This window comes from Spinacia oleracea, chromosome 4 (genome assembly GCF_020520425.1).
Source record: "Spinacia oleracea cultivar Varoflay chromosome 4, BTI_SOV_V1, whole genome shotgun sequence".
In the NCBI taxonomy this organism is placed as follows: domain Eukaryota; kingdom Viridiplantae; phylum Streptophyta; class Magnoliopsida; order Caryophyllales; family Amaranthaceae; genus Spinacia; species Spinacia oleracea.
This window is the reverse complement of record NC_079490.1, coordinates 182,817,559-182,840,779: the sequence shown is the minus strand read 5'-3', so window position 1 is coordinate 182,840,779 and position 23,221 is coordinate 182,817,559. Positions and strand designations below refer to the sequence as shown.

Sequence of the window (23,221 nt, the reverse complement as noted above, 5' to 3'; positions counted from 1 at the left end):
AGAACCTGTACTCACGCCATATTTATACAATGTCCAAAAGTATCATCAACCACCAATAACTTCCAAGAAACTTTGATTTTTCCAAAAGTATCGTCAACCACCAATAACTTCCAAGAAACTTTGATTTTCACATATAAGCCAACCATCATATGTTTACAAAAATAAACGACCTAAATAGTGATAGGACAGGTTAACTGCCGTGCCAAACATTCAATAAGCTACCTTATATAGCAGACATTTGATATTTTCCACGCGAAACCGAAAACATTTGACAACTTATATAGCAGACACACATAATCCCAGTATCTTCAGACAAGAATATAAATCAGGTCCAAGCAAACCTAAACCGTTGGCCTGATTCATCGGATGATGATATATCCTTTTCCTTTTCCTTAGCCTTCCTCCTTTTGAGTCGGGAGAAGTGCTATATTATGTCTGCACTTTCTTCTTGTAGTATCCCTCTTCGAATGTTCATCTTGGAGTGGAAAGGGTGTACAGGAGCAGCTGGCATCTCTGTCACTTCTGAAGGTTTCTCTCCGTCAACGCCATTTGGGAAAAGCCTACAATGCATCCACAACAGTAAGTCTTTGGACGCGCTTCTTTTTTCAGTATCAGAAGTAATAATCTGTTTATTATTATGCACGTCGGCACGTATAGAAAAAGAATATTTTTCTCTTCAGGTTCCGGAGCATGAGAAAAATAGCAGGATACACTAGTGGAAAAATAGTCATAACTTGATAACCATAACTTGCTCAATTATTAAACACAGATTTACTAGTGGCCCAAAGTCACAAGGAGGAGCATCATAAGTCATTTAAGTCATCTAATAATAAACTTACCTGTTTGACCATATGCAAAACATGTTGCTTTTGCCTTTTGGAATATCAGTGGGACAACAGGCTTCACTCTTTCAGCATACACCTGCGAAAATCACGAGTGCAAGACAGTCTGAATGAACAAGAAGCAAGCATTAATTTCTAAATGTTATTTAAATAAAAAGAGATAGTTTACTGCATCATCTGAGACATTTTCGTGTAGCACCGCATCAAACACAAATTCATGTCTCTCCAGTGTCTAGGATTCAGTTAGATCAACCTAGAAAAATCAACAATTACATTATGTTGTAAAATAGGAATCACATAAAAAGCAATATCAAAAGCAAATGATGCAGATGACCTCAAGTTAGCTGCTCACCTGCTGCTACGTAGCTAAAACTGAAAGCATTAAAGAAACAATATATTTATGACTTCGGCTATGATCTCTTGACCTAAAATAAGGTGTTCTGATATGATTTTTAAGGATTGGTCTGAACTAGCCTCTTGGTATGGGTTTTGGGTTTGGAAGTGATGAGCTATGTTATTCTTGAATCTCGATATACCTCATTTGACATGCGCATATATATATATATACATGTATTAACCAGAAAGATCACATATTTTTTACATGAGTGATGAATCAGTTGGGTTTTGAAACTGGAGTTTATAAGAACTTGTTCAAGAGATAGCTCATAGAGCCGGCCTGAATCTCCCTGTTTACACCACTATTCGTTCAAGGCCAGGACATGTTCCTATTTTCTCATGCACATTTGAGTTGGCAGGAATGACTTTCACGGGAGAGGCAGCTAAAACAAAGAAATAAGCTCAGAAAAACACAGTTATTGCTGCTTGGTCTTCCTTGAAACAAAGTGTGTATGAGTTCCTTCCTATCCCGAATTCCTTGCATTTGGTCATTACTCAATCACTCATTACGTACAATTTAAATGGTTTTACTCTGTTGTTTCTTTCTTGATAACATTTTTGGAGTGTGGATTACTACTAGTTATCTTAGAATCCTCACTTTAATCAAAGTTCATATCTCCTCCACTAGTGTATGTAAATAAGATACAAAACTTGAATGCTTCAAAGTTCAAGTAAATAGGGAAAATGCTGCAAGAATAACTGCTTATGACCTTTATCCATATACATTTCTGATCCTTGTATCCAAGGTGAGTAAGGCTGCTTACTATTACCTTATAAAAGAGGAAAAGAAAAGGATTTAGTTTATTTTGGGGAATCTGCTCTATTTTGAGAGGATTTGTCATGGCCTACTCAAGCGGTTAGGAACTTTTGGTTGTTCATGAAATGGGTTCACAATTCATTGTTTATCAAAACCTCTAGGCCATATTTGGTTTACTGGGTATGGTCCAAGAATAATACAAATTCAAGCTAATTCATTGTTAAATCCTTTTCAAAAACTGAATTAGAAAACTACTCAAGCGGTTTACATTCGAAAACTGAAAATTCATTGTTAAATCACAGAACAACAACAATTTAAATCCTGATTCAAAGAACATATCAGAAGTACCTAAACCCTATGATTAAACATAATCAACAAATAAGAAGCATCGGAAATCAAAATCATGGATCAGGTATCAGACCTCAGCCATCACAGTAACAATGCATTGAGGTAGTCCTTTATGAGCTACAGATTCTGTCGTAGGCCCGTAGACATTGTTGTAGCCATCTCTTCACATGATGCAGTATTCTGTCGAACAGTGACCTGTAAATTGTAAGGAAATTTGATTCCTGCTTTCCACTTATCATTGTAATAGTATGAAAATATATAAATGAATGTGCAGTCAGGGACTGTACCTTTTAAACTGTTTGCAATGTCAAGACCTTCTAGCTCTATCTGTTAACACAACAGCAAGATCGTGCATGATTCAAGTTTCATGTATAGGAAGCTACAAAAAGGAGATATCAAGTTCGTAAACTAAAAGCTTTACTGACCTGCCATTAACCACTATCAGTTACTGAGACATAAGTATGATCCCCTAGATGGTGTTTCCGGTCAATAGCGTCCCTTTCCTTTCCTTTTGATGTGATTTGATTAGACTGATTAGCCTTTAGGACAACAGTTAATACGTTCCTGCCATCGCATATTGGAATCCCGGGAAAGTGGTACCTCAAATGTTAGTGGAATAATTAGTTATGGTGTCATTGGCTGCACCTTGCAACTCTAAATGATGTGGTGGTTCTTGATAATGACCAGTTAAGATTTATGGGTTTGATTTGGGCTTTTATTCATCACTCTCCCACTTAAATTGGAAAACTTCAATTTATTTGCTATGTACAAAAAGAGATTGCATGTTTTTGCAAAAGAAGAAAGTGGATTAGTCACTGTTAGACGGCGATGTTATTGAACAAAGATAAAGGAAAATGTTACACTAGCAAGTTTCGAGTATTGTAAAAATAATTTTATCCAGGAACTAATCAGAATATTCATTGTGATGACTTGAGTGGGTCTTTCTGCAATTTCATGAATGAAAAAATATACTTAACATCTTCTGGAACTTGCATACTGTTGATACAATGTCTATGATTTATGGTTTTATTCATTCTAGACTACCCTTAATTTAGTTTTGCTTAGTGTTGTTCTTACATGTACAGGTTATACGCATTTCTCTTTTCTGTGGAAGTATTTTAATGGGTTAGCTTAAGCTTTTTATCCATTTCCACTTTGGAATAATGATAATCCTGGTAAGTTAGAGTATCCACCCTCTCATAGATTTCGTCCATCGCACTTGTGAGCTTGTTATGTAAGTCTGAAGTTTGATGAACAACGAGCTTCAGAACACTTATCTTGGTTGTTGTGTCAGGAGCCTTCTATGTGTAACAACAACCTAGCCAACTACTCTATTATGTATTTGTAACCCATAACTGTGCAGCTATTAGAAGAGATATGTTAGAAATTAGTTAGAAACTCAGAGTTTGCTGGAGACGTAGTAAACGGAGTTTACAATGACGGTTGTATGACTAGTACCAAAATCTACATTTACAATACATGACATTGGTTTGTTCGTCTTTAGTTCTTTCTCTCCCTCTCATAAGATGCACAATATAGCATTTGGATTAGAGCTAGGATGGCAACTCTGACTACAAAATTTTCAGTTCTTTTTTGTTTGATCGGTTGATTCAGTTAACCAATTATCAAGCTTTCACCATCTTGCAACTAGAACTTTGCTCCCCTGACTTTATGCCAAATAGAGGTTGTATTTTTTAGAGTGTGATACTGTGATGTGGTTTGAATGTTGATTGGTGGTGTTGTTGTAGCTACTCTAGGTGTGGGGCTCTTGATAACATGCTTACCTGAAATTAAGAGTGTGTGGGTGTACCAGATATTTATGACTTCCATTAAGGAGTCCTGAAGTGCATGCTATTTTGATAACAATACTTCTAAGCTTGTGGGTTTGGGGGCAAAAGAGGGTAACATATGGATCTAAGCCATGATAGCCTACAAGCAATCAATAAAATAGGGAATCTGGAGCCCATAGGCTACATCTACAAACACAATGGAGTTGACTAGAAAGTATAGCTCGACACACCAAAGAAAATATTGATGGATTTTTGTAGCTCAATACTTCAACCAATGTTCCAAAACAGAAGTTACCAAAGAACAAAGCAGCCAATCTGATTGCATCAAGGTCAAACACTTAAAATTATAGCAGTGTATACTAAAAGGAATCAGATCACCATACCCATTGATATACTAGCTTTAGTCTGTACTCTACAGGATAATTAGGATCATCTCAAAAAGCTGACACCCTCGATATTATGTGACCAGTAACTCATCCAAGAATGATGCATAATTCTGCACTAGTCATAGCAACAAATGGATATGTGCCACAGATTTAACAATTGATAAGGGTTTATTTCACTTATAACAATATAAGTTCTATTCGATCAAACGACAACTATATTTACTACAGAATTACTCAACTATGATACTAGCAAATAGCAAGCACACAAATTTTTAAACCACAAAGTCCGCAAATCATTATAAATCTTAAACTAGATTTGAATCCACTCGACCCGGGTAATATAAACTTTTGATAAACGTAATTTAGACTGCACAATTAGTTGGTTAAGGGCACAATTGTACAACTCTAACCTTGCATATGAGGCAGGCTACAAACTAGCCACGAAATTCACAGCGGAAAAAAACGAAATTCACAAAAGAAATTACAAAATTAGATGAATTTTAAAGACAATTACTTCTATAATTACCACAATTACACAAACCCTAGAAATTAAAAAATAGAATTGGAAAATAATTCAATAATTCATAATTAATTCATGTAAATTGAGAGATTAAAGAGAGAATACCGTAATTCAAATAGACAAAACGACAAGTAGGACGAAGGAGGAGCGACATATACTTATTTGTCAAGTACACGTAGCCTTTAGTGAGACGACGGCGGTGGAGACGAGTCTGAAGAGTTTTGTGATTCAGGGTCGAGATGAGTCGATCTGTAGCCTTTAGAGAGACGAAGGCGGTGGAGATCAGTCGCAAAATCTATTAAAGAGGAGATACTCTATGGTGAAATAAGAATGAAAGAAGAAGGTGGAATGGAGAATGGAGAAGGGAGAAGGATACATACACTCAAAAGAAAGGCAAAATCGAAGAAGACAACGGAAGGATAGGAAAGGCAAGGGTTTTACCTTATTAGTTTGGTGGCGTAAATATCATTAAACGCCGCTCATTAATAATTACCATGGACTAGAGGTGTTATAACGCCGCCAATTAATGATTTATTGTTTAATTGGAGGCGTTCTCAAATAAACGGCGCTAGTGCATAGCAGCAAATCAATATTTTTCTACTAGTGCTATTTATCCGATCCATCCGCAAATATTAAATGGGTGGATAACCGAATTAAATGGATGAGATGTGGGTGAGTGTTCGGATTGGATCGGATACAGATGACCTTCGCTTCATCCGTTTATCATCCATCCATCCGTGTAATATAGTTTTCACCCAAGTTTTAATAAAAATGTTATATATTCAACAAAATATTTTTAAGTCTTGTTGCAAATTAATTTTAAGTCTTGTTACAAAATATTTTTTTATTGATGAAAAAGACTACATGTTAGAGTTGAAATCATTATTTAAAAATAAAACATTCATCCGTTATTCACCCAATCACCCCATTTCATCTGCGGATGACGGATGGGTGGATGCGGTTGTTGGGTTAAGCGAGTGGCAGGTGGAGCGGATTGATAAACAAGTGGATGCAGGTGAAGCCCCGCGCAATCCGAATCCGACCAATTGCATGTCATCCCAATCGATTGCATGATCGTGCTCTGTGGGCTAGGCGAACCCGTGTGCATAGGCCACTATAGAGCCAACACGAGTCAAGAGGTGAATCTACTTTTGGTCCAACATAACATGAGTCCGGTTTAAATTAACGCCCTTTTTGCTTTTCATGTTTTACACAAATGTAGAGAAATTCGATCGAAAAAAGTAGAGTGTGTGATAGGGCAGGAAAAATATGACCCAAATTGATAACAAGAAATAAATGGGATTACTTGTGGTTTCCTAACCGTTAAAGTAACTAGGGAACCCGAACCTTACCTGAGCTTAAATAGGTTAGGTTAAGATTAAATGTCCCAATCTCAAACAACCAGCACGCCTAAACATGTTTAATATTTATATCATTTATTATAAGATCGACTAAATGATTACAAGTTATGAGTAGCTGATTGTTGTGAGTTTTGTTTTAGGTCTTATTCTCTTCAACTTATAGGACCTTATTTTCAGGTAATATAAATTCAGATAAGTTTCAATAAGGTCCTATAAGTTCCAATAAAGTCCTGTAAGTTCTAATAAGGTCCTATAAGTTCTAATAAGGTCGTATAAGTTCCAATAAGGTCTTAAAAAATGTGTAATATTATGATTATTTACATTGTTATTTTAAATAAATCATATTTATATCATTATATTAAAATATTTTATTGTTACTAATTAACGATAATAATTATCAATGATATATAAATATGAATTAATATGTTATTTTAATTACTATCAATATAATTATAAGGAAAAAAAACTTAATAAACACTTTTAAAATTACGTGTACATCACAAATTAATGGACGATTTTTTTGTGAGACGCAAATAATCATAATATTACTTCTTTACATCAATGCATCAAGTGAAATTCTCATACGGGGTATCAAAGAGTTGTTTTTCGTATGTGATAAGTTTACATTACAGAGTATAAAGATGTTTATTAAAGAGTTAGTTACAAATATTTTTTTACAAATTGGTCGAATTTGTAGTTGGGTTTTATAAATTTTGGATAATTATTACTGATGTGGCACAAAAAGTATGTCCAACTAGGACCAATCAGGTCATGACATGTGGCACCAATGAAAGGAACCCGAGTTCTAAACAGTGGACCCAGATCTACGCAATGTCCAAATAACAATAAGGCCCAAACCTAAAGATGCCCAATAAGCTCTCTATTCTTACTTTAGTTCCAGGGGCAAAGGACACATGTCTCATCTAAAGAGGTTAAACAATAAGATAGGTAGGTTTTGGGGAAAAAAAAATCTCAAAACCCAAACCCTATGAATAGTCAATTCCCAAGGTGAAAGGACATTCCATTCATTCTCACCTAACTTTCCATATTTTGCTTTGTCTACTCTCTAAACACCTTCTCACTCTAGCAAATATTTACTTTAGCATCGGAAGGAATATTTCTTCTGAAATATCCTTGTTTTGCAGGTTATCTCGAAAACCGTGACAGCGTATACTAGATATTGGCCTCCTTGGAAGTGTTTACACGTCAGCATCCGGAAATACCCAACATCAATTACAAAGTAATAATTCATATTATTAAATAACATAAAAACACAATTATTAATATAATAACTTAATAATAATTGTTTTATTAATTTATATTTATTTATATTTACAATCAACTATTATCAATATTCTAATGGTTAAAAATTTAGTAATAATCTAATAAACTTTAGGAAAAATTGCTTTAAATAATCCAACCTTTAGACGATTTTCCATTATTAATCCAACCTTTGGATTATTATCTAATAATCCAACCTTTGCACCTTACTAACTTTTATTACACCCAAATGACCGAAAACCGGCTAAGAAGGTCAACCTTTTATTTTCGACCTCCTTTTTACTTTTTCCTTCTTCCTCCTCTTTCCTTTGTTCTCTTATTTCAGTTGAACTCTCTAGCTTCTACATTTCATTCATGGAAGACCACAATTATCTCCATCATTTATACAATAACCACACCCAGAAAATACCCGGCCGCAAAAGTGCAAAACACCCTAAATCAATGCTCAATTGCTCATACTTCCCATCATCACGCATATCCCCTCTGTTTCTCTCTCCTCCACAACACCGTACCCCCACTGTAAGCAACAAGCCCTCCCGCCCCCTTCCCTGCTAGCCCCTCTAGAAAAGCTACGTACCCCCACCCAAGAAATCCAACCCCCACCTCCATGAAACAATGACTCTACCATTGAGGTAGTGGAGAGAGAAATTGAGCAATATTTAACGGTGACGACAATATATGAGAGTTTAGAATCCATGACAATGGAAGATTCATTATGCTTGATGCTTTAAATATCCCTCATCTTACTTCATACAAATTTGCATTGGGATTTGATTTTGACGCGGGTGAAAAAAGTTTGAGTGTTTGTGATTTAAATCAAATGCCCGAAGTTTACTTGCATTCACAAATTAGAAAATTTCTAGGATGTAGATGAATAAAGTTGAGTGATTGTGATTTGATTTTGATTTTGATTTGGATTAATCAAGTTTGGTAAATTTTGAAGGAAGGAGGGAGGAAAAACCAGAAGACAGGAGGAAGAAAGGGAAAAAAAATGAAATTATTAATTTTTTCAAAACAAAAACTATAACGAATTGTAGTGTTACACGTGTATAGCTTACCTGATGTATCGAATCGGTGACCGATTAGGTGCAATAAAAGCTAGTGGGGTGCAAAGGTTGGATTATTAGAAAATAATCAAAAGGTTGGATTAATAACGGAAAATCGTCTAAAGGTTGGATTATAAATAGGTCTTATAAGATCCTATAAGTTCCTATAAGTTAAATAAGGTTCTATAAGTCCTATAAGTTAAATAGAGCATATAAGGTCATATAAGTTTAGATAAGTTCTAATAACTTCAGTTAAGTTCAGATAAGACAAGTTCAGATAATTTTAGGTCCTATAAGTTGAAGAGAACACACCCTTAAACATGTAACAGTTGTTTGTTGCATTTAATCGAAAAATTTCTTTAATGTATTATGTATGACTAAGAATCTTCTTTTACCATTTGTTTATTGGAATTTGTTTTAAAAATGTGATTTATAATGTTGTGTTCTATTCACCAAATCATCACAAATATGAATTTAGCCGAACTTATTAGAATTTATTTTTATCTCTAATAATAATATATTAAAAATATTACTAATAATGTATATGTGTCACGTGGAACTTATATTCCCTAGAACATGTCATGCCATCTCCTTAACAAGAAATATGAACTACATATAATGTAATTCGTACATCATTAAGTGTTATAGTAAGATATGCACATGAGACCTACTACGTATAACATGTAAAGTTAATATCTTACAAGTAGCTTAGTTAACCATGGTGTGTGTTCTTCATTGCACGTAAATTATATAGTACGGAGTAATTAACTCGGACCATTTAAATTAGCAACTCGAGGCATGTTTCGAGTGAACGTACTAACTATAAATATATCCAGGTAACCCTTATCAATACTAAAACATTTAACCCTTATTTTAGCTGGTTGGTTCTTGAACAAGTGAACGAGTCGGGGTTTTCCCGAACATCCATGTTTCTTCCTAATGCCTATACATTCACCAAAACATGTGGTTTTCAAATATTCTAAACCCAAATAAGGCCCTGTTCTGTTCACCTTATTTCCACTTATTTCAGGAAAAATAAGTTCAGATAAGTTCAGTTAAGTTCAGATAAGTTCAGATAAGATAAGTTCAGGAAAAATAAGGGTTGGCCAAGTACAATTTATAACTAAAATATGTTTTGATAAGTTCAGATAAGTTCAGATAAGTTCAGTTAAGTTCAGATAAGTTCAGATAAGATAAGTTCAGGAAAAATAAGTGGAAATCAGGTGAATAGAACGCAGCCTAAATTGACATCTAAATGGACTTTTTTCTTCGTACTAAATATGGTCCTTCTAGTGTTGGGTGTACTTGCATGTTGTGTCTGCTCCTGTTGGGAATAAATCCAATTGAGAATACTTATGATTGTTTTTTTTATTAGTGCTAGAAATGGCCAACGTAGCAGGTTGGGTGGGTCATATGTGGGTTTGGTGAGTCGTGGGTCAGGGATAATTGACACATGACCTGCTCAATTAACTTAAGATAGGTCAGGTCATGGGTTGTGTCGAAAAAATGGCCACAATACATGATGTCATGGGTTACGTGGGTCATCGTGGGTTGTGCGGGTCGAGTGGGTCCAATGTGTTTGGTGGGTTACGACAAGTTATGGGGCTTGGTGTGACTCCGATGGAATAGGTGGGTTTGGTGGGTTTAGACGTGTTTTAGTAGCTTATTTGGGTCAGATGGGTTTGGACGATTACTTAAGCATTAAAAAGTTATAAATTTTATATAACTTAAATTAAATAATTTTTATGTTACTCACATACTCATATAAATGTGGTTATTGTACATTAAAACAATAAAGTTACCTAAAAGTGTTTTTATTGTGTGGTTGGCCCTGCAGGATAGACTTGCAACTAAGGAAAGGCTGAGAAGATGGAATGTTATAGCTGATAGTGTGTGTTTCCTTTGTCACAACACAGATGAAAGTAGGGATCACCTTTTCTTTGCCTGCAGTTTTGCAGCTGATATTTGGAATCAGGTCCTGCTGAGAAGTGGAATTCATAGAACTGTTGGAGCTTGTAATGATGAAGTGCAGTGGGTGCAGAAAGCAAGCAGGAGTACTAGAAGTAATGCTAGAATGTGTAATAGTTTGTTTTGTGAAACTGTGTATTCTATCTGGCTAGCTAGGAACTCTAAAGTGTTCTCTAACTAGTTAGACAGTAGCTTAAGTATTGTAAACAGAATTCTGTTTAGGGTAGCTTGTAATAGCTAGTTGCTCCTTGGCCTGGTGTGGCTGTGGTTTGGTTGTATTGGTGGTGGGGTTTTTGCCCTCTTGGTAATTAATAAAATCTTATTACTTGCCAAAAAAAAAAACAATAAAGTTAAAATTAATTGCATTTAAACATACAAAATAGTTTAAATTAGGCTGGATGATCTGGTGAGTCGGGGTTAGGTGGGCTAGGTTGGGTTTGTGTGTTGGGTTGGGTGGGTCGGGTGTGGCGTGGTGGGTCCGATGGGGTGGGTCGAAATGAGTTGTGTTGAAAAAACTCGACCCACGACATATCAAGAAAATTATCCAGGTTGGGCAGGTTATGTCATTGGTCATAAATGTGTCCAATCCACGTGACCAATTATGGGTTGTGTGTGGGTTGGGTCAGACCCGACCCACTGGCCATCTCTAAATGTAGGTAATGCTTGATGAAATAATGCCTTAAAGAGATTTTAATAAAATAAATTATGTACTTACGTATCAGCAATAGATAAGGAATTTTTTATGGCTTGAGTTCTTAAGCTCTCTCTTGATTCTTGCAAATCAAAGCATCGAGAACGTTGTTGAAAAATGAATTTACATACCCCTTCCTAATTAGAAACGAGTGGTATTTATAAGCTTGCGCTTGACACATGTAGCTTTTGGCGTCGTCAACTCATGTTTAGTGTCGTTGGATGAGCGTGGCGTAGCGGCAAGCCATAAAATAAAGAGGTGAAAAAGACAATAAAAACAGAAATAGAAGAGAGCGAAAGAGAAAAAAGAAGGAGAGAGAGAGAGAAGGAGACAACAAAAATACAAAGAAAGAGACAACAATACAGATAGAAAGTGAAAGCCACGTAAGGAATATATGGACTAAAAAAATTAAATACCATTGAAGATAAAAATGATACCATTATTTCATTTATTATACCATTGTTCGATTGATATTTCAAACAATTTCAAATGGTTTCAAGTAAATGTCTAAAAAAAATTTGGGCCAAATGAGCCTTTCGAGTGTCGATCAATCTTGATCCGATTTTTTTTTGCAACTGCTAGCCATTTTCAGGACATGATATATTTTTAAATCGTATCCTTTGATCATATTACAAACCGGTGAGACACAAAATAGGTGTTTTTACACTTTATTTTTCGTGTCATTTTCTTGTTAGGGAAGGTCGGTATTACTCCATTTGTGTTTATTCTTTATTGGGAGAAGGTCGGTGGGCCCTTGTCTCCATAAGTGCCAAAAGAGAATTGGTCAAATTCGTCATACTTGATCAAATGATGTTAAACTTGGTTAGATTTGCTCAAATTACCAAAGCCGAATAGATCAAACTAAACCTTTGAATCCAAATTATTTCTTAAGTAACTAAGAAAGGGTAATTTGGTCAAAATAAGGCAACCAAACCAAAACCAAAACCAAAACCAAAACCAAAACCAAATAGTGAAATTGAATCAAAATTACCTATCAAGGAACAAGTAAAGGTACTTTGATCATATTAAGTCAAATTAGGTTAAACAAAGCCGATTATAACGAATTAAACAAAATAATTCAATATTAAGAAACACACAGATGGTAATTTAGTCAAGTTAAGTCAAATTAATCTGTTCAGAGTAATCTTCCATTACGTTGTATCGAATATGACCAACTTACCTTTATTTCTACTAACTTTCTATGCACGTGATAATGAAATCAAACTTCCACTATGTTTGACCTAACTAAAAGTTCGTCAAAATTTCATACGAAGTACCCCTCCGTCCCTAAAAAGTTTCCCCATGTACCATAAATAGATATCTCTATTTGTTTGCCCCATACCTTATTTGATTCATGCTTCCCACAATTTTCTCCTCACACACAATTAGATCTAACTAAAAGACAAATATACCAATTTGCTTTGAGTATATCTTTTTTTTGACGGGAAAAAACAATATCATTAATAATCATTCATACGACATCTACAATGATAAAATAGATCTGCATACCACATATTCAAAGAAAATACATAAATGTTACAATCAAACCAATTACTATTCTGCATCCTAAAACACATCTCGTACTCGACCGCTTCTAGCTTGACGTGAGCCGTGATTTTCGATGTTTTCGCATCTTTCCAAGTAGAGCCCTTTACAATCTTGCACACGAATTGTTCCGATTGACGAGTTTATGATAAACGTAAACCTGTAAGAACTCAAATCTCTTTTCCAGCTATTGAAATCCTGAAAATAAAATTCTCATCCATGGATGATAATCAAGAACCTAGGAAAACCCCAAATAAATTGGGAACAACCCAAAAATAAATTGGAAAAACCCCAAAAATAAATTGGGAACAAAACTAACGGGAAAAGAAAAAAAAGACAAAGCATGTAGAGAAAATAATGAAAAAAATAAAGAAGAGTTGGAAATAATCTAATTTTCGAAGAAAACTATTTCCGGCCTCAACGGTCAAGAAAACTGAAACCCTAGAAGATAAGAAAGAAAGGAGAAAAAGGAGAGAGATAGAGGAGCGGCTATATGAAAGTTGCTTTTGAATATATCAAACTAGTCTTATATGCACGCGATGCGTGCAAGATTATATAAAAACTAAAAATTGTAAGTGTACCTCTATAATCCAAAAGTGAAACAGAAACATTTCTCACACATGATCTGCTAAAACAACCTCTAAATCTCAAGTGGTAATACTCTGCCCCATCTCAAGAACAACCATATCAAAAGTTTAGTATGCCCCCTTGAGATTAAACGATTTTTGCTCGGCCCCGAGAGAAGGAGTTCACTCATCAGTCATCACCAACCCCCTCCCATTTATAAGGTTCATGAATCTTAACAATTATAAGAATTTAACATCATTGACCATTGAAGTTGGTAAAGCTTTCCCCCATAGTAGGTGTAGTAGGAGCTAGAGTGATAATGTCTGCTATTATCATCATCCATAACACTACTATATTAACTCATAGTCGTAGTCTCACCAGCTTGCCATCTCTGAAGAGCTTGAGGAAGACTCGTGTCGATATTTTTCCCAACACAATCATTGTTGTTTCCAGCTCTGCAGGCCTCTATTGCTCCACCAGAGCAACAGGATGTTAACTACGTGACTCATTTCAGGATGCTGATGTGGCTCTCAAGCTGTGCAGTGCCATGAGAGCTCATCCACTTTGCAAATGCTTTCGAAAGTTTCCACTATATCACAATCACGGTTAGGGTCTATGGCCTTTCTTATGCTTTCTTTGGTGATGAGCACTCTTCTGAACCAGGATGCTAATTGTGCTTGATCTTCTGGTAGGCACCAAATGCAAACACATGTACTTTTGTTGTTACTCTTCCCGTGGCTGCATTGAGAAATTGAATGATTTATCAAAACAAAACATATCAAAATAATTATTCATTGATTAAATTACAATAAGAAGACAACAAAATTGGGATACAGGATATTTATGAGAATCATGTACAACCCTCAAGCAAATATGCCTCATTCATTTACCATGTATTAAATAGAAATGTTCCAAGAAAGCTAAACATGGATGCTTCTAGTGACACTAATGACTCATATTAATTTGATAATTATTTTCATTTTTCTAGTACTAACCGACATACATTAATATCATAACACATAAGGCCTCCAAATTAAAATTTGTCCATCAGAACTTGTTTAAACAGATTGAAAGATAAGCTTAGTCTGCTGGACAGCTGGTGCTCGCTTCTGCCAACATTTGATAGATATCCTGCAAGTCTGCAGCGGAGGGATATGTCTTCTAACCCTTAGTTCCTGTCCAATTCCACACACATAGCACATTAATACTTCGGTCCTACAACAAACAACCTGAAGTGTTCCTGAAATTTTGTTCAAGTCACTCAATGGAATAATTCCATTCTCTAATTTGGTGTCTTTATGGAAACATGTATGACAAACACGACCAATGGCTGAAAAATCACTTCACAGAGTCTAGAGCAACATCTTTACTAAACCATAATAAGACACACCACAACATCCAGAAGCTAGTCCCAAGTTTCTACACATTAAGCTCCAAAGTAAGATCTAATTCAAAAATACAATATGATATAACCACTTTTTTCTGTCAAAACTCTGGAATGCTCTCCTGCTGCTATAAGTGTGGTTCAAAAAATTGTAAAAAGTTTATGTTCCTCTATTACAATTTACATGCTATATATTATTACAGTTTACATACCATTATTAATAATTATTATCTGTTTTAGAAGACAATAACAGAAAACGATAATAATCAACCTCCAACAAAACCACTCCACCAGCAAATCTTCGAAAGATAACTTCATACAGAAAGAATAAAAGCAGCAGAATAAATAAATGTATTTCTTAATTAGTGACCAGTATTAACTTAAAATCAAGTATTTATTTGTTTTCACCTTGGATGCAAATAAAAAGAATATTTTCTTTAACAGGAAGAATAATTTATAGAAAATGTTGATGTTAGTGATCTAATGAATATCATGCTTAAGTGTTTTCCACAATTTTCTATTGATGAAGCCCCTCATAGTTACTACAGTCATGGCTATTTACATTGGAAAGATTCTAGTCATTGTAAAAATAGATTCATATGACTTGAACATATGAATTTGATAAGATAATTTGCCATCCCACAACATTCAGAAAAAAACGACAAAGGAGAAAGAAGAACAACCTCAAGAGAAGCAAGAGAAAGATGGTAAAGGGAGTAGCAACCCTAGTTTGTTGCAGCATCACTTCCGAAATCCAACAAATCGAAAACCGACTCATAAGCTAATACGTCAATTGAGCAAGACATAGACAACATTCAGCATTTTCCTCACAACTTTATGCAACCATTGCAATTGCAGGTCGTATAATATAAGTACAAAATAAAATTCATTAGACAAAATCAGCATTTTCAATAGCTAATAGCTAAAAATAAATGCGAAAAAAATAAAAATACCCAACAAACCTTGATCCTGAACTTGGTCTTTGGAGCATAGGTAATATCAGGTCTGACTTCATAATAAGAATCTGTCGGTTGTCCAGGGTCCCTCCACATCATCATGAATCAAATCAGAAACAAATTTGATCTCTTACACCCAAAAGGCAGAAATTCCAATACTTTTCACCCAAAATCAGAAATTTTGCTGAAACAAATTGTGCTGAACCCAACAACATAGCTTGGAATCCCCAATAAACTTCAAATCCCACAAAAGTAGACAAAATTTGGGGAACCCAGATACGGAATTGGCGGAATGCACAAATTCCAGGGTAAAGATTCAAAGAAAACTACTATATTTTGGGGAAATTTTGGTTTTCGATTGAATTTTGTGAATGGGTATAATAATTGCTGGGATATTTCTTGTTAATTGGTTGTCAAAGAAATGGGAGGATGTCCTCAAATTCTCTCTCTTCGTCTGTGTGACTTTTCTTCTGAATCTGCGGTGGATGTAGCAAATTTTTGTAGACGTCATGGTAGCAGAGGCGTCGAACAATCGGAAGATTTTCTGACCACGTCTCGCGAATCAGAATTGTCGGAGCATGGGTCATGAAGAAGATCTCGATTTGCATAGATTAGGTCTTGAATTTTTCAATTAGATCTTGAATTTTTTTTTTTTGATTTTTTGGATTTTCGAGAGGATTTGAGGGAGGAGAGAGAAGAGAACGACGGGAGGCAGGAGAGCAGGAAGGGAGGAAGCGTTGAACGTTACTGAATAAAAGTAGCCTTATAATTGAGATTAGCGGTTCAATGGGGGATGGTATTTTTGTATTTTTGCAAGTGGGTACGAAAAGTTAAGTTGCTAAAATGACCTCAAGAGCTGATTTATATAATAGAGATTCTCGATAAAGTGAACAAAAATAATTAGGACAATCTTTTAGGAACCGAGTAATATTCAGAATCGACTAAAAGTTTTTTTTTTTCCTTTCTTCTGAATATTATAATATAAAATTTATTTTTACCTTAAAAAAATAAAAATTCCCCTAGAAAGAAAATGCTTCATTTGCCACGAAACCTAGTTAGTCCTGAATCCTGAGTAGCGAACGCAATTATCAGTTCTTGGATTTTCTTTCCTCTGCTCCCAGGTAACTCTTTTCAAAATTAATCTGACCTACATTTTTTCTATTCTAATTTCTGTTCTTGAGTCATCAATTTGCAATTTATGTCACAAAAAATTTCCATATTATTTATTTATGTATGTTCTTCAATTGTTTTCTGCAATCGATTTTAAAATGCATGAATTTGTATTATTCCAGCATTTGGATTGTGGTTTGGGGAATTTTTGATCCCTAATTAGTGAATTTATGGAGAGCAAATTGTTACAGGATTTGGGTGGCAGTGGATATTTTGATCAGATTTTGGTGGGTTTGATGGGAAAGGTCATGCTCGTGGCATTGGCTTGTGTCATTAGGATCAGGGTGGAAGGATTGGTTAGACCTGTTAATGATAGATTCGAATTCGGAGTTATAGGACTCAATTGACTTGTGTAAATTTTGTTTTACAATGAAACATTTTTGGGAGATGTTGGTATTTTGGGTGGATATAAGAGTGTGGAATGTAGGCCATGCGTTTATAAATGGCTTGGGTTATTTCGAATGAGATTGGCGAATTTTGCAGCAAAGCGTTTCTTGTGTGTTATTAGTTTGTTGATTGTCATTGTGAGCTGCAGTGGCATCTTTATTTCATTGATTAATGATAACTGGGGTTATATTGAAGGATATTAAAATCACTATGGGTTTATAGGACTAGGATGTGTTGATTAAAGCTAGTTTATTTGTAGCGTTGTCGCTTGAGTGAACCTTTTTCCTGTTGTGTGTTTTTAGATGCTTCAATATGAGTTAATTGGCCAATATGATTGCTAGATTTTGTATGAGTTATCAGTGGAGGACTGGAGGTATTGTGTTGCCAATCTTGCTTTTACCTGTTTCTATTCAGAAGTATTTGACTAGTCTGCTTCTTGTACAATAGACATTCTGATAGTGGCATATCCTCAAGCTACATTGGCAATGCATACCCCCTTCGTTGCAAAATACTTTTCTTGGTTGACTTTTAACAAATGTAAAGGTGTGTGATTGATGAGCAGAATTTAACCAATAATGGGTGATTGTGTCGGTTTTAAATGAAAGATGGTGGTGAAATAGGATTATCAACTAGGGTCCTGATGACCTCCCCATGAATATAATCTAAGTTGTGTAGGATCAAATAGAGCATATCTAGATATTAACTGAGTCATTCAAGATGTGATCCCAAACCAGATGTCGAGATATGCAGATTTGATCGAGGAATTGCTTGGTAAGGAGAGGTTGGCAACACTTAGGTTACTCTCCCGTTAAGATTAAGTCCCACTGACTAATGACTATCAGACTTAAGGTTTTCCACATCATAGATAAATAGAATCAAATTTGCAATACTAGAAAGTTTTGGTGTAATTTACTAAAATCAATCTCCCATTCTTATGGTTGTTATGGCTTCAAGTCGTATGTAAGGCTACATGATAGGTACTGAAGAAAGGATTAACAGTTGAGTAAAAGTTTGCAAGTCAGCACTTCAGCTACCTCTGGCTAGGACCAACCACAAGCTAGTCATAGTGTACGCTGATTCAAATTGCTGTTGCTGCTGCCTTGAGCTCAGACCCATTTAACTAATTCCCTTTTGCTGGCTACTAGGGTGAGCTTGGATGAGGAATAAAGGTGTTTTGCTACATCCAGCAATTGGGGTCCCCTGTCCCAGTACTGAATTGACCAAAACAGTCTGGTATGCATGGTCTGTGGCTCTGTGCTATTTGCAGAGCTCTACTTTTTCTTGGAGTCTTGAGAATCTTGAGATGTTTCTTAGGGATTTTGGTTATCAATATTATGTAACAAATGAGGAGACTCCTTTGATTAACCTCGCCCCCCCCCCCCCCCCCCCCCCTTCCCCCTGCCCCTTAAGCGTCTGTTGGCTCTGTAAGCCAATGTCATTAAGAAAGTGACAACAGTTTGTTTCAGTGTAATTCTCTGAAACTACATCTGTATTGGGGACCTTCACTGTGTGCAAGTATTTCCATAGGCTACTGAAGGAGTCAAGGGCATTAGCATCAGATAAATCCTAACTATTTGATTTACATCCAATTCACATCCACCTGCTGTTATTCCCTTGGGATCGTCTGAAGTGTCTTGTTATGTTGATGCCAATGTTTGAAAGGGATACTCAGTTCATAGCACATACCTTTTTTTTTTTTTTCCAAATAACACCTCGGGCCCAGTCATTCACAATGTATGGTATGGTGAATAGGATTAAGCAATTGTTGAGAGGAATGTGCTTTAATATCTTGTAAGAAACTGTCCAAGTGCCCAGCAGTTTCAAGCTATTGATGCTACATTTTGTATCTTTTTCCTACTCGGGTCATCATTTAAGTTATTGAGAACATTTTCATGGGGGTGACTGACCTTGCAGGACTTGGGAGATGCCTTTAAAGCCTGGAGTAATTCATTTTTCTCATTAAAGTTTCAGGAGTAATTTTCTTTATTAAGGGCAACAATTGCTGGACCAACTGGTAGCTTCTGTTGGTCATGGAGTTTTGATGTCTTGATGCATACTAATGAAGTAAAAAGCTGCAAATGCGGATACTGGGTAAGAGTAAATAAAAGAAAGATGGCATTATAAGTTATTAATCATTCATTTCTAGAAAATGATAGACTATTGCTGGTCTCTCAAAATTAATAAAATGATTTCCCTTTGGTGGGAGAAAGGAGCGTGGACTTTCACGGAGAAAGATTGGAGGCTAGATGGTTGAGTCGACGAGCAGTGATCATGGAGGTGATGGAGGTGGGAGGAGATCAAGGGCTGGTTTTTGGTGGCTTGAAATTGGTTCAGCATATTCAAGGGGTGGAGGTTTTTATCCTTTTTTCTTCATTGGTAAAATCAAATAATAGCAAAGGGAGTTTTAAATCATTGCTGTTTTGGACCCGTAGAAGTTTGTGATTTTATCGTTTCAGTTAATTTCTAATCCCTTTTCCCTGCTAGAACCAAGCGTCCAAAGGGGGGAAAGTGAGAAAAACAAAAAGAAAATGGTTTGAGTCCATATCTATGTATTGCTTGGTAATATTTCCACTACCTTGATTGGCTTTATTTGTCTCATTGTCATGTTTGTTTATCTTATCGATGATCTTTAATTTGTGCGAAAGGAATATTGGTTGAGAGCAATGAATCTGGCAACCTTGATGACGGCTTAGTATAGCTTCTTTAAGTTAACTACTATTACTGTGTCCCTATTACCCAAGACGTAAGTAACTTGAGATCCCAATAGAGGTGGTGAAGTAGAAATTATCAGCGATCATTTATGTCCTTCATGAATTTATTATTCAACCCAGCTGAAGATGCTATGTAAATATTATCAAGAATAGGAGTGTTCCCAACATCCCCCCTGACATGCGGAAAAAGGATGCATGTATTAAAAAAAAAAAATCAACGTTGTAAATGGTTTGAATTTCATGGAAGATTGCTGAGGCTTCAGTTGGACAGGTGAAAATTGAGTTTCTACAATGTTGGCTCTGTTGGGTTGAGTGGTTGATGTTGTCTTGTATATTAAGAAGTCTTGAGAGAGTCTGCCATAGATCTCTTTACGTGAGATCATGAAATGATAGATTCTTGGAGCTTGCTCAGTCCTGACTTCTGAAGGATAGATTTCATGAGGATTTGGGGAAGATATCCTATCTGTACGAAATGGAAAGCCGTATCAAATTTCTGACACTCATTTTCCAGGATTTAGTTTGGTTGCCTCTTCTGTTTGATCCGTAGAATGGGTCCGTGGCTCTCTGCTGAGGTTATTGTGGATGACATTGGGCTTACTTTAGATTTCAGGAAACAAGGTACCCTCCTTTCCATACACTGAGCGACGACAACTTCTGTTTGCCAATTTAATGCATATCACTATATCAGATAGTAAAGCAAGGGATTTGTGAAAGAGCATGCTGATGCAATGGCAATTGGTAGGTTAGGTATCAGGAAGAGCAGAAGAAGGCTAATTTGCTGATATGCATAAAATTCTTAGAAAAATCCGTTTAATCCCGAGCCAATTCTCTGTCTTTCAGAATGTCGTGGTAGATTTATCATTTCTTAATGGCCCTCCCTCTGATGCCTGGAGAGTTAAAGACGCCACGAGGCGAATGTGCCTTTGAAGTTCGAAGTAACATGCTTTAAAGCATTTAAGAGACAAATATTTCGAATGAAAGATGGTACTTTGAGACCATTAAGAATGATCTTTTCCCTACAAACGTCTTCCTGACAAAATAGACCACCCCCCCCCCCCCACACACACACACACACTTATGTCCAACCTCCACCACTTTGACCCAACTCCTCTCTCTCCAGCTCTTTAAGTGAAATGTGAATTTCCCTCAGGCTAAATTTCTGCAAAATCTCTGGACTTCTTCCCTTTTGTCCCACCCTTCTCTCTGTGCCAATCCTCTTGGGCGCTTAGCCTTTACCATTTACCGAGCACCTGACCATGGAGGTTGCTTTCTTCTAAACTCTGTCAGCCTTTTCTGCTTTCTGCTGTCTCCATCACTTCATCCAAAATAGGTTCAGTCTTGGTCACTTTTGATCCTTCCTCTTCTCTCTTCCTTGATATTCTTTTGTGCTCTGACTGTGAACAATTGATTTGTGGTTTTGTAGCAGTAATTTGACTGTAATTTATGGATTTGATTCAGTTTAGTATTTAACTTTACCCAGAGTTTGTGTTTGACCATTTACTTCAGAGGACTTGGCTTTGCTGTTTCACTATGATTTGTTTTGTGTTTGGGCTGTGTTGGATCCTTAGGACTAATACTTAGTAACCTCCTCTTTTTACTCTTTTCTTTGACAAGCGTTTTTTTACTTTCCTTCTCTTTGAGACCCCATGTCTCCTTGTTTTTTGTTTTGTATCCCATCTACATTTCCATGAAATATAGGTTGGTCTTTTAGAATAGCATAGGGTTAGAAGGGAGAACACATTCATGGTAAGGAATTAAGGATATCTTGACCATGTAGAAATAGTCCCCTCATAATTTAAAACTGTGTTAACCGATGCATCTTAGCTTCAACTAGGTAACCTACATCGAAATATTTGGGGATGACTGGTGGATAGTAGGCACAGGAAAAAGCAATCTTGATACTCTTATTGACTATTGATACTGGTGCGAGGCAAGTTTGATTCTGCTACTAGTTATCGGCTTATTGCTTGTTCTGCTTTTTCCTCTTCTATTAAACGGAAAAAATTAGGAGTTGTGATACAATAATCCTTTGTGACATTGATACTGGTGCAAGGCGGCATATTTACTTTGTAGACTGTTGTTATCAAATATCCATTTTCAAACAGTTTGTCTTCTTCTTCTTTTTAGATAATCTGGTGTGTAACAGAAAACTGATGTCCCGAAGGCGAAATGCTATTGTGGCTGCAGGATTACTAGCTTTTGCTACAGCTGGTTTGACATTTCCTTTCTACATGGCGTAAGTTAAATAATATGACTTAAAACTACAAGTGTTGGGTTTTTCTGAAAACTGACCAGTGGGTTTGCTTTCTCTAGATCATCGTCTAAGAAACAGCCTGTCATCGACTCGTCAAAACCCTTGCCACCTCAGGCAACCTTTCGAGGACCATATATTAACACCGGTTCACGTGATGTTGGACCTGATCATCGTACTTATCCAAAAAATGATTAAATTCTGTTGTTACATGTAATAGTATTTTGATACTGTCCCCTGTTTTATTTGTAATCGAACTTCTAGCCTTGTAATTTTGTAATAATAGACAATAATATTGTAGCAACAAAATGAAATTTGAATGAATTGTTGCTATATCAGTGCGATGTTAAATTTAGAATTGAATGAGTTATCTAAAAAGATGAATGCTGTGTTCAGTATCAGTAGTAGAGTATACTTTTGGTTTTGTCTTGACGTTGGGAGAAATTGTGCAAGTTAATGTTATGGTTTTTCTCTGGTTGCTTAGATCCTAATCTGATAGACCGTTTTTGTTAATTCGTGTTCTATATGTGTGATGCCGGTTTGTGTATGACTTGAAAGTGGAGATCACTGGCTAGTATGAATGATATACAGAGTTTGCTTTTTTGAAGTGAATTTTCGCTCTCGCTCTTCGTTGTCGCATCCAGTACCTATTTCTGGTCTTTTTTTTTTTTTTTTTTTGCAAGGTAAGATGAATAGCCCTATCGGGTCGGAACCCCGCACGGGTCAATCCGCCCGGGTTAGCAGGCTAGACACTTTGAGAGTGGAGGGAGTGATAAGGGGAAACCTCCCTCAAAGTGCCCCTAGTGGGGATTGAACCCCAACCTTTTGGTTGGAAGGTGAAATTCTTTCCACTAGGTCAAGACA

At 36.0% G+C, this 23,221-nt stretch overlaps 2 protein-coding genes and 1 long non-coding RNA gene across 15 annotated transcripts; 1 reads left to right on the top strand and 2 right to left on the bottom strand.

Moving 5' to 3' along the window:
- Window positions 1-5,486, bottom strand: LOC130472399 (uncharacterized). Of its 3 annotated transcripts, none has more exons than XR_008932560.1 (7): window positions 5,145-5,486; window positions 2,769-2,907; window positions 2,631-2,670; window positions 2,417-2,538; window positions 1,012-1,095; window positions 840-921; window positions 1-560 (listed from the first exon to the last, which is right to left on the bottom strand). It is a non-coding gene; the product is annotated as an uncharacterized lncRNA (long non-coding RNA). The 3 variants fall into 3 exon arrangements; XR_008932559.1 differs by having other exon boundaries at window positions 2,769-2,943; window positions 5,145-5,485; XR_008932558.1 differs by lacking the exon at window positions 5,145-5,486 and having other exon boundaries at window positions 3-560; window positions 2,769-5,138.
- Window positions 5,487-13,421: 7,935 nt separating this feature from the next.
- LOC110782964 (uncharacterized) lies at window positions 13,422-16,679 on the bottom strand. Of its 7 annotated transcripts, none has more exons than XR_008932556.1 (3): window positions 15,845-16,591; window positions 15,566-15,663; window positions 13,422-14,673 (listed from the first exon to the last, which is right to left on the bottom strand). XR_008932556.1 is itself a non-coding variant. In XM_056843173.1 (3 exons), exons 1-3 carry the CDS (start codon window positions 15,938-15,940, stop codon window positions 14,029-14,031), a joined length of 402 nt encoding a protein of 133 aa, XP_056699151.1. In that variant the 5' UTR covers window positions 15,941-16,590; the 3' UTR covers window positions 13,422-14,028. The 7 variants fall into 7 exon arrangements, 1 of the variants encoding a protein (XP_056699151.1); XR_008932554.1 differs by lacking the exon at window positions 15,566-15,663 and having other exon boundaries at window positions 13,422-14,236; window positions 14,502-14,673; window positions 15,845-16,590; XM_056843173.1 differs by having other exon boundaries at window positions 13,422-14,236; window positions 15,845-16,590.
- A 141-nt stretch (window positions 16,680-16,820) lies between these two features.
- On the top strand, window positions 16,821-22,758 carry LOC110783726 (uncharacterized). 5 transcript variants are annotated; one of them, XM_056843174.1, is made up of 5 exons: window positions 16,846-16,959; window positions 19,310-19,486; window positions 19,606-19,747; window positions 22,294-22,342; window positions 22,420-22,758. In XM_056843174.1, exons 3-5 carry the CDS (start codon window positions 19,642-19,644, stop codon window positions 22,553-22,555), a joined length of 291 nt encoding a protein of 96 aa, XP_056699152.1. In that variant the 5' UTR covers window positions 16,846-16,959; window positions 19,310-19,486; window positions 19,606-19,641; the 3' UTR covers window positions 22,556-22,758. The 5 variants fall into 5 exon arrangements, with proteins under 5 accessions (XP_021843777.1, XP_056699153.1, XP_056699152.1 ...); XM_056843175.1 differs by lacking the exon at window positions 19,606-19,747 and having other exon boundaries at window positions 16,840-16,959; window positions 22,234-22,342; XM_056843176.1 differs by lacking the exon at window positions 19,606-19,747 and having other exon boundaries at window positions 16,857-16,959; window positions 19,361-19,486; window positions 22,234-22,342.
- Window positions 22,759-23,221: the final 463 nt, after the last annotated feature.

Bases quoted from the DNA above. Each gene is read 5' to 3' on its own strand.
- LOC110782964 (XM_056843173.1), bottom strand. From the start codon at position 15,940: ATGATGATGTGGAGGGACCCTGGACAACCGACAGATTCTTATTATGAA. The intron at 15,664-15,844 runs GTTTGTTGGGTA...TTGACGTATTAG, and splicing joins AGACCAAGTTCAGGATCAAG to CTTATGAGTCGGTTTTCGAT. The intron at 14,237-15,565 runs GTTGTTCTTCTT...TTCTCAATGCAG, and splicing joins TTTCTCTTGCTTCTCTTGAG to CCACGGGAAGAGTAACAACA.
- LOC110783726 (XM_056843174.1), top strand. From the start codon at position 19,642: ATGGTTGAGTCGACGAGCAGTGATCATGGAGGTGATGGAGGTGGGAGG. The intron at 19,748-22,293 runs GTTTTTATCCTT...TTGTGGCTGCAG, and splicing joins AGCATATTCAAGGGGTGGAG to GATTACTAGCTTTTGCTACA. The intron at 22,343-22,419 runs GTAAGTTAAATA...TGCTTTCTCTAG, and splicing joins ACATTTCCTTTCTACATGGC to ATCATCGTCTAAGAAACAGC.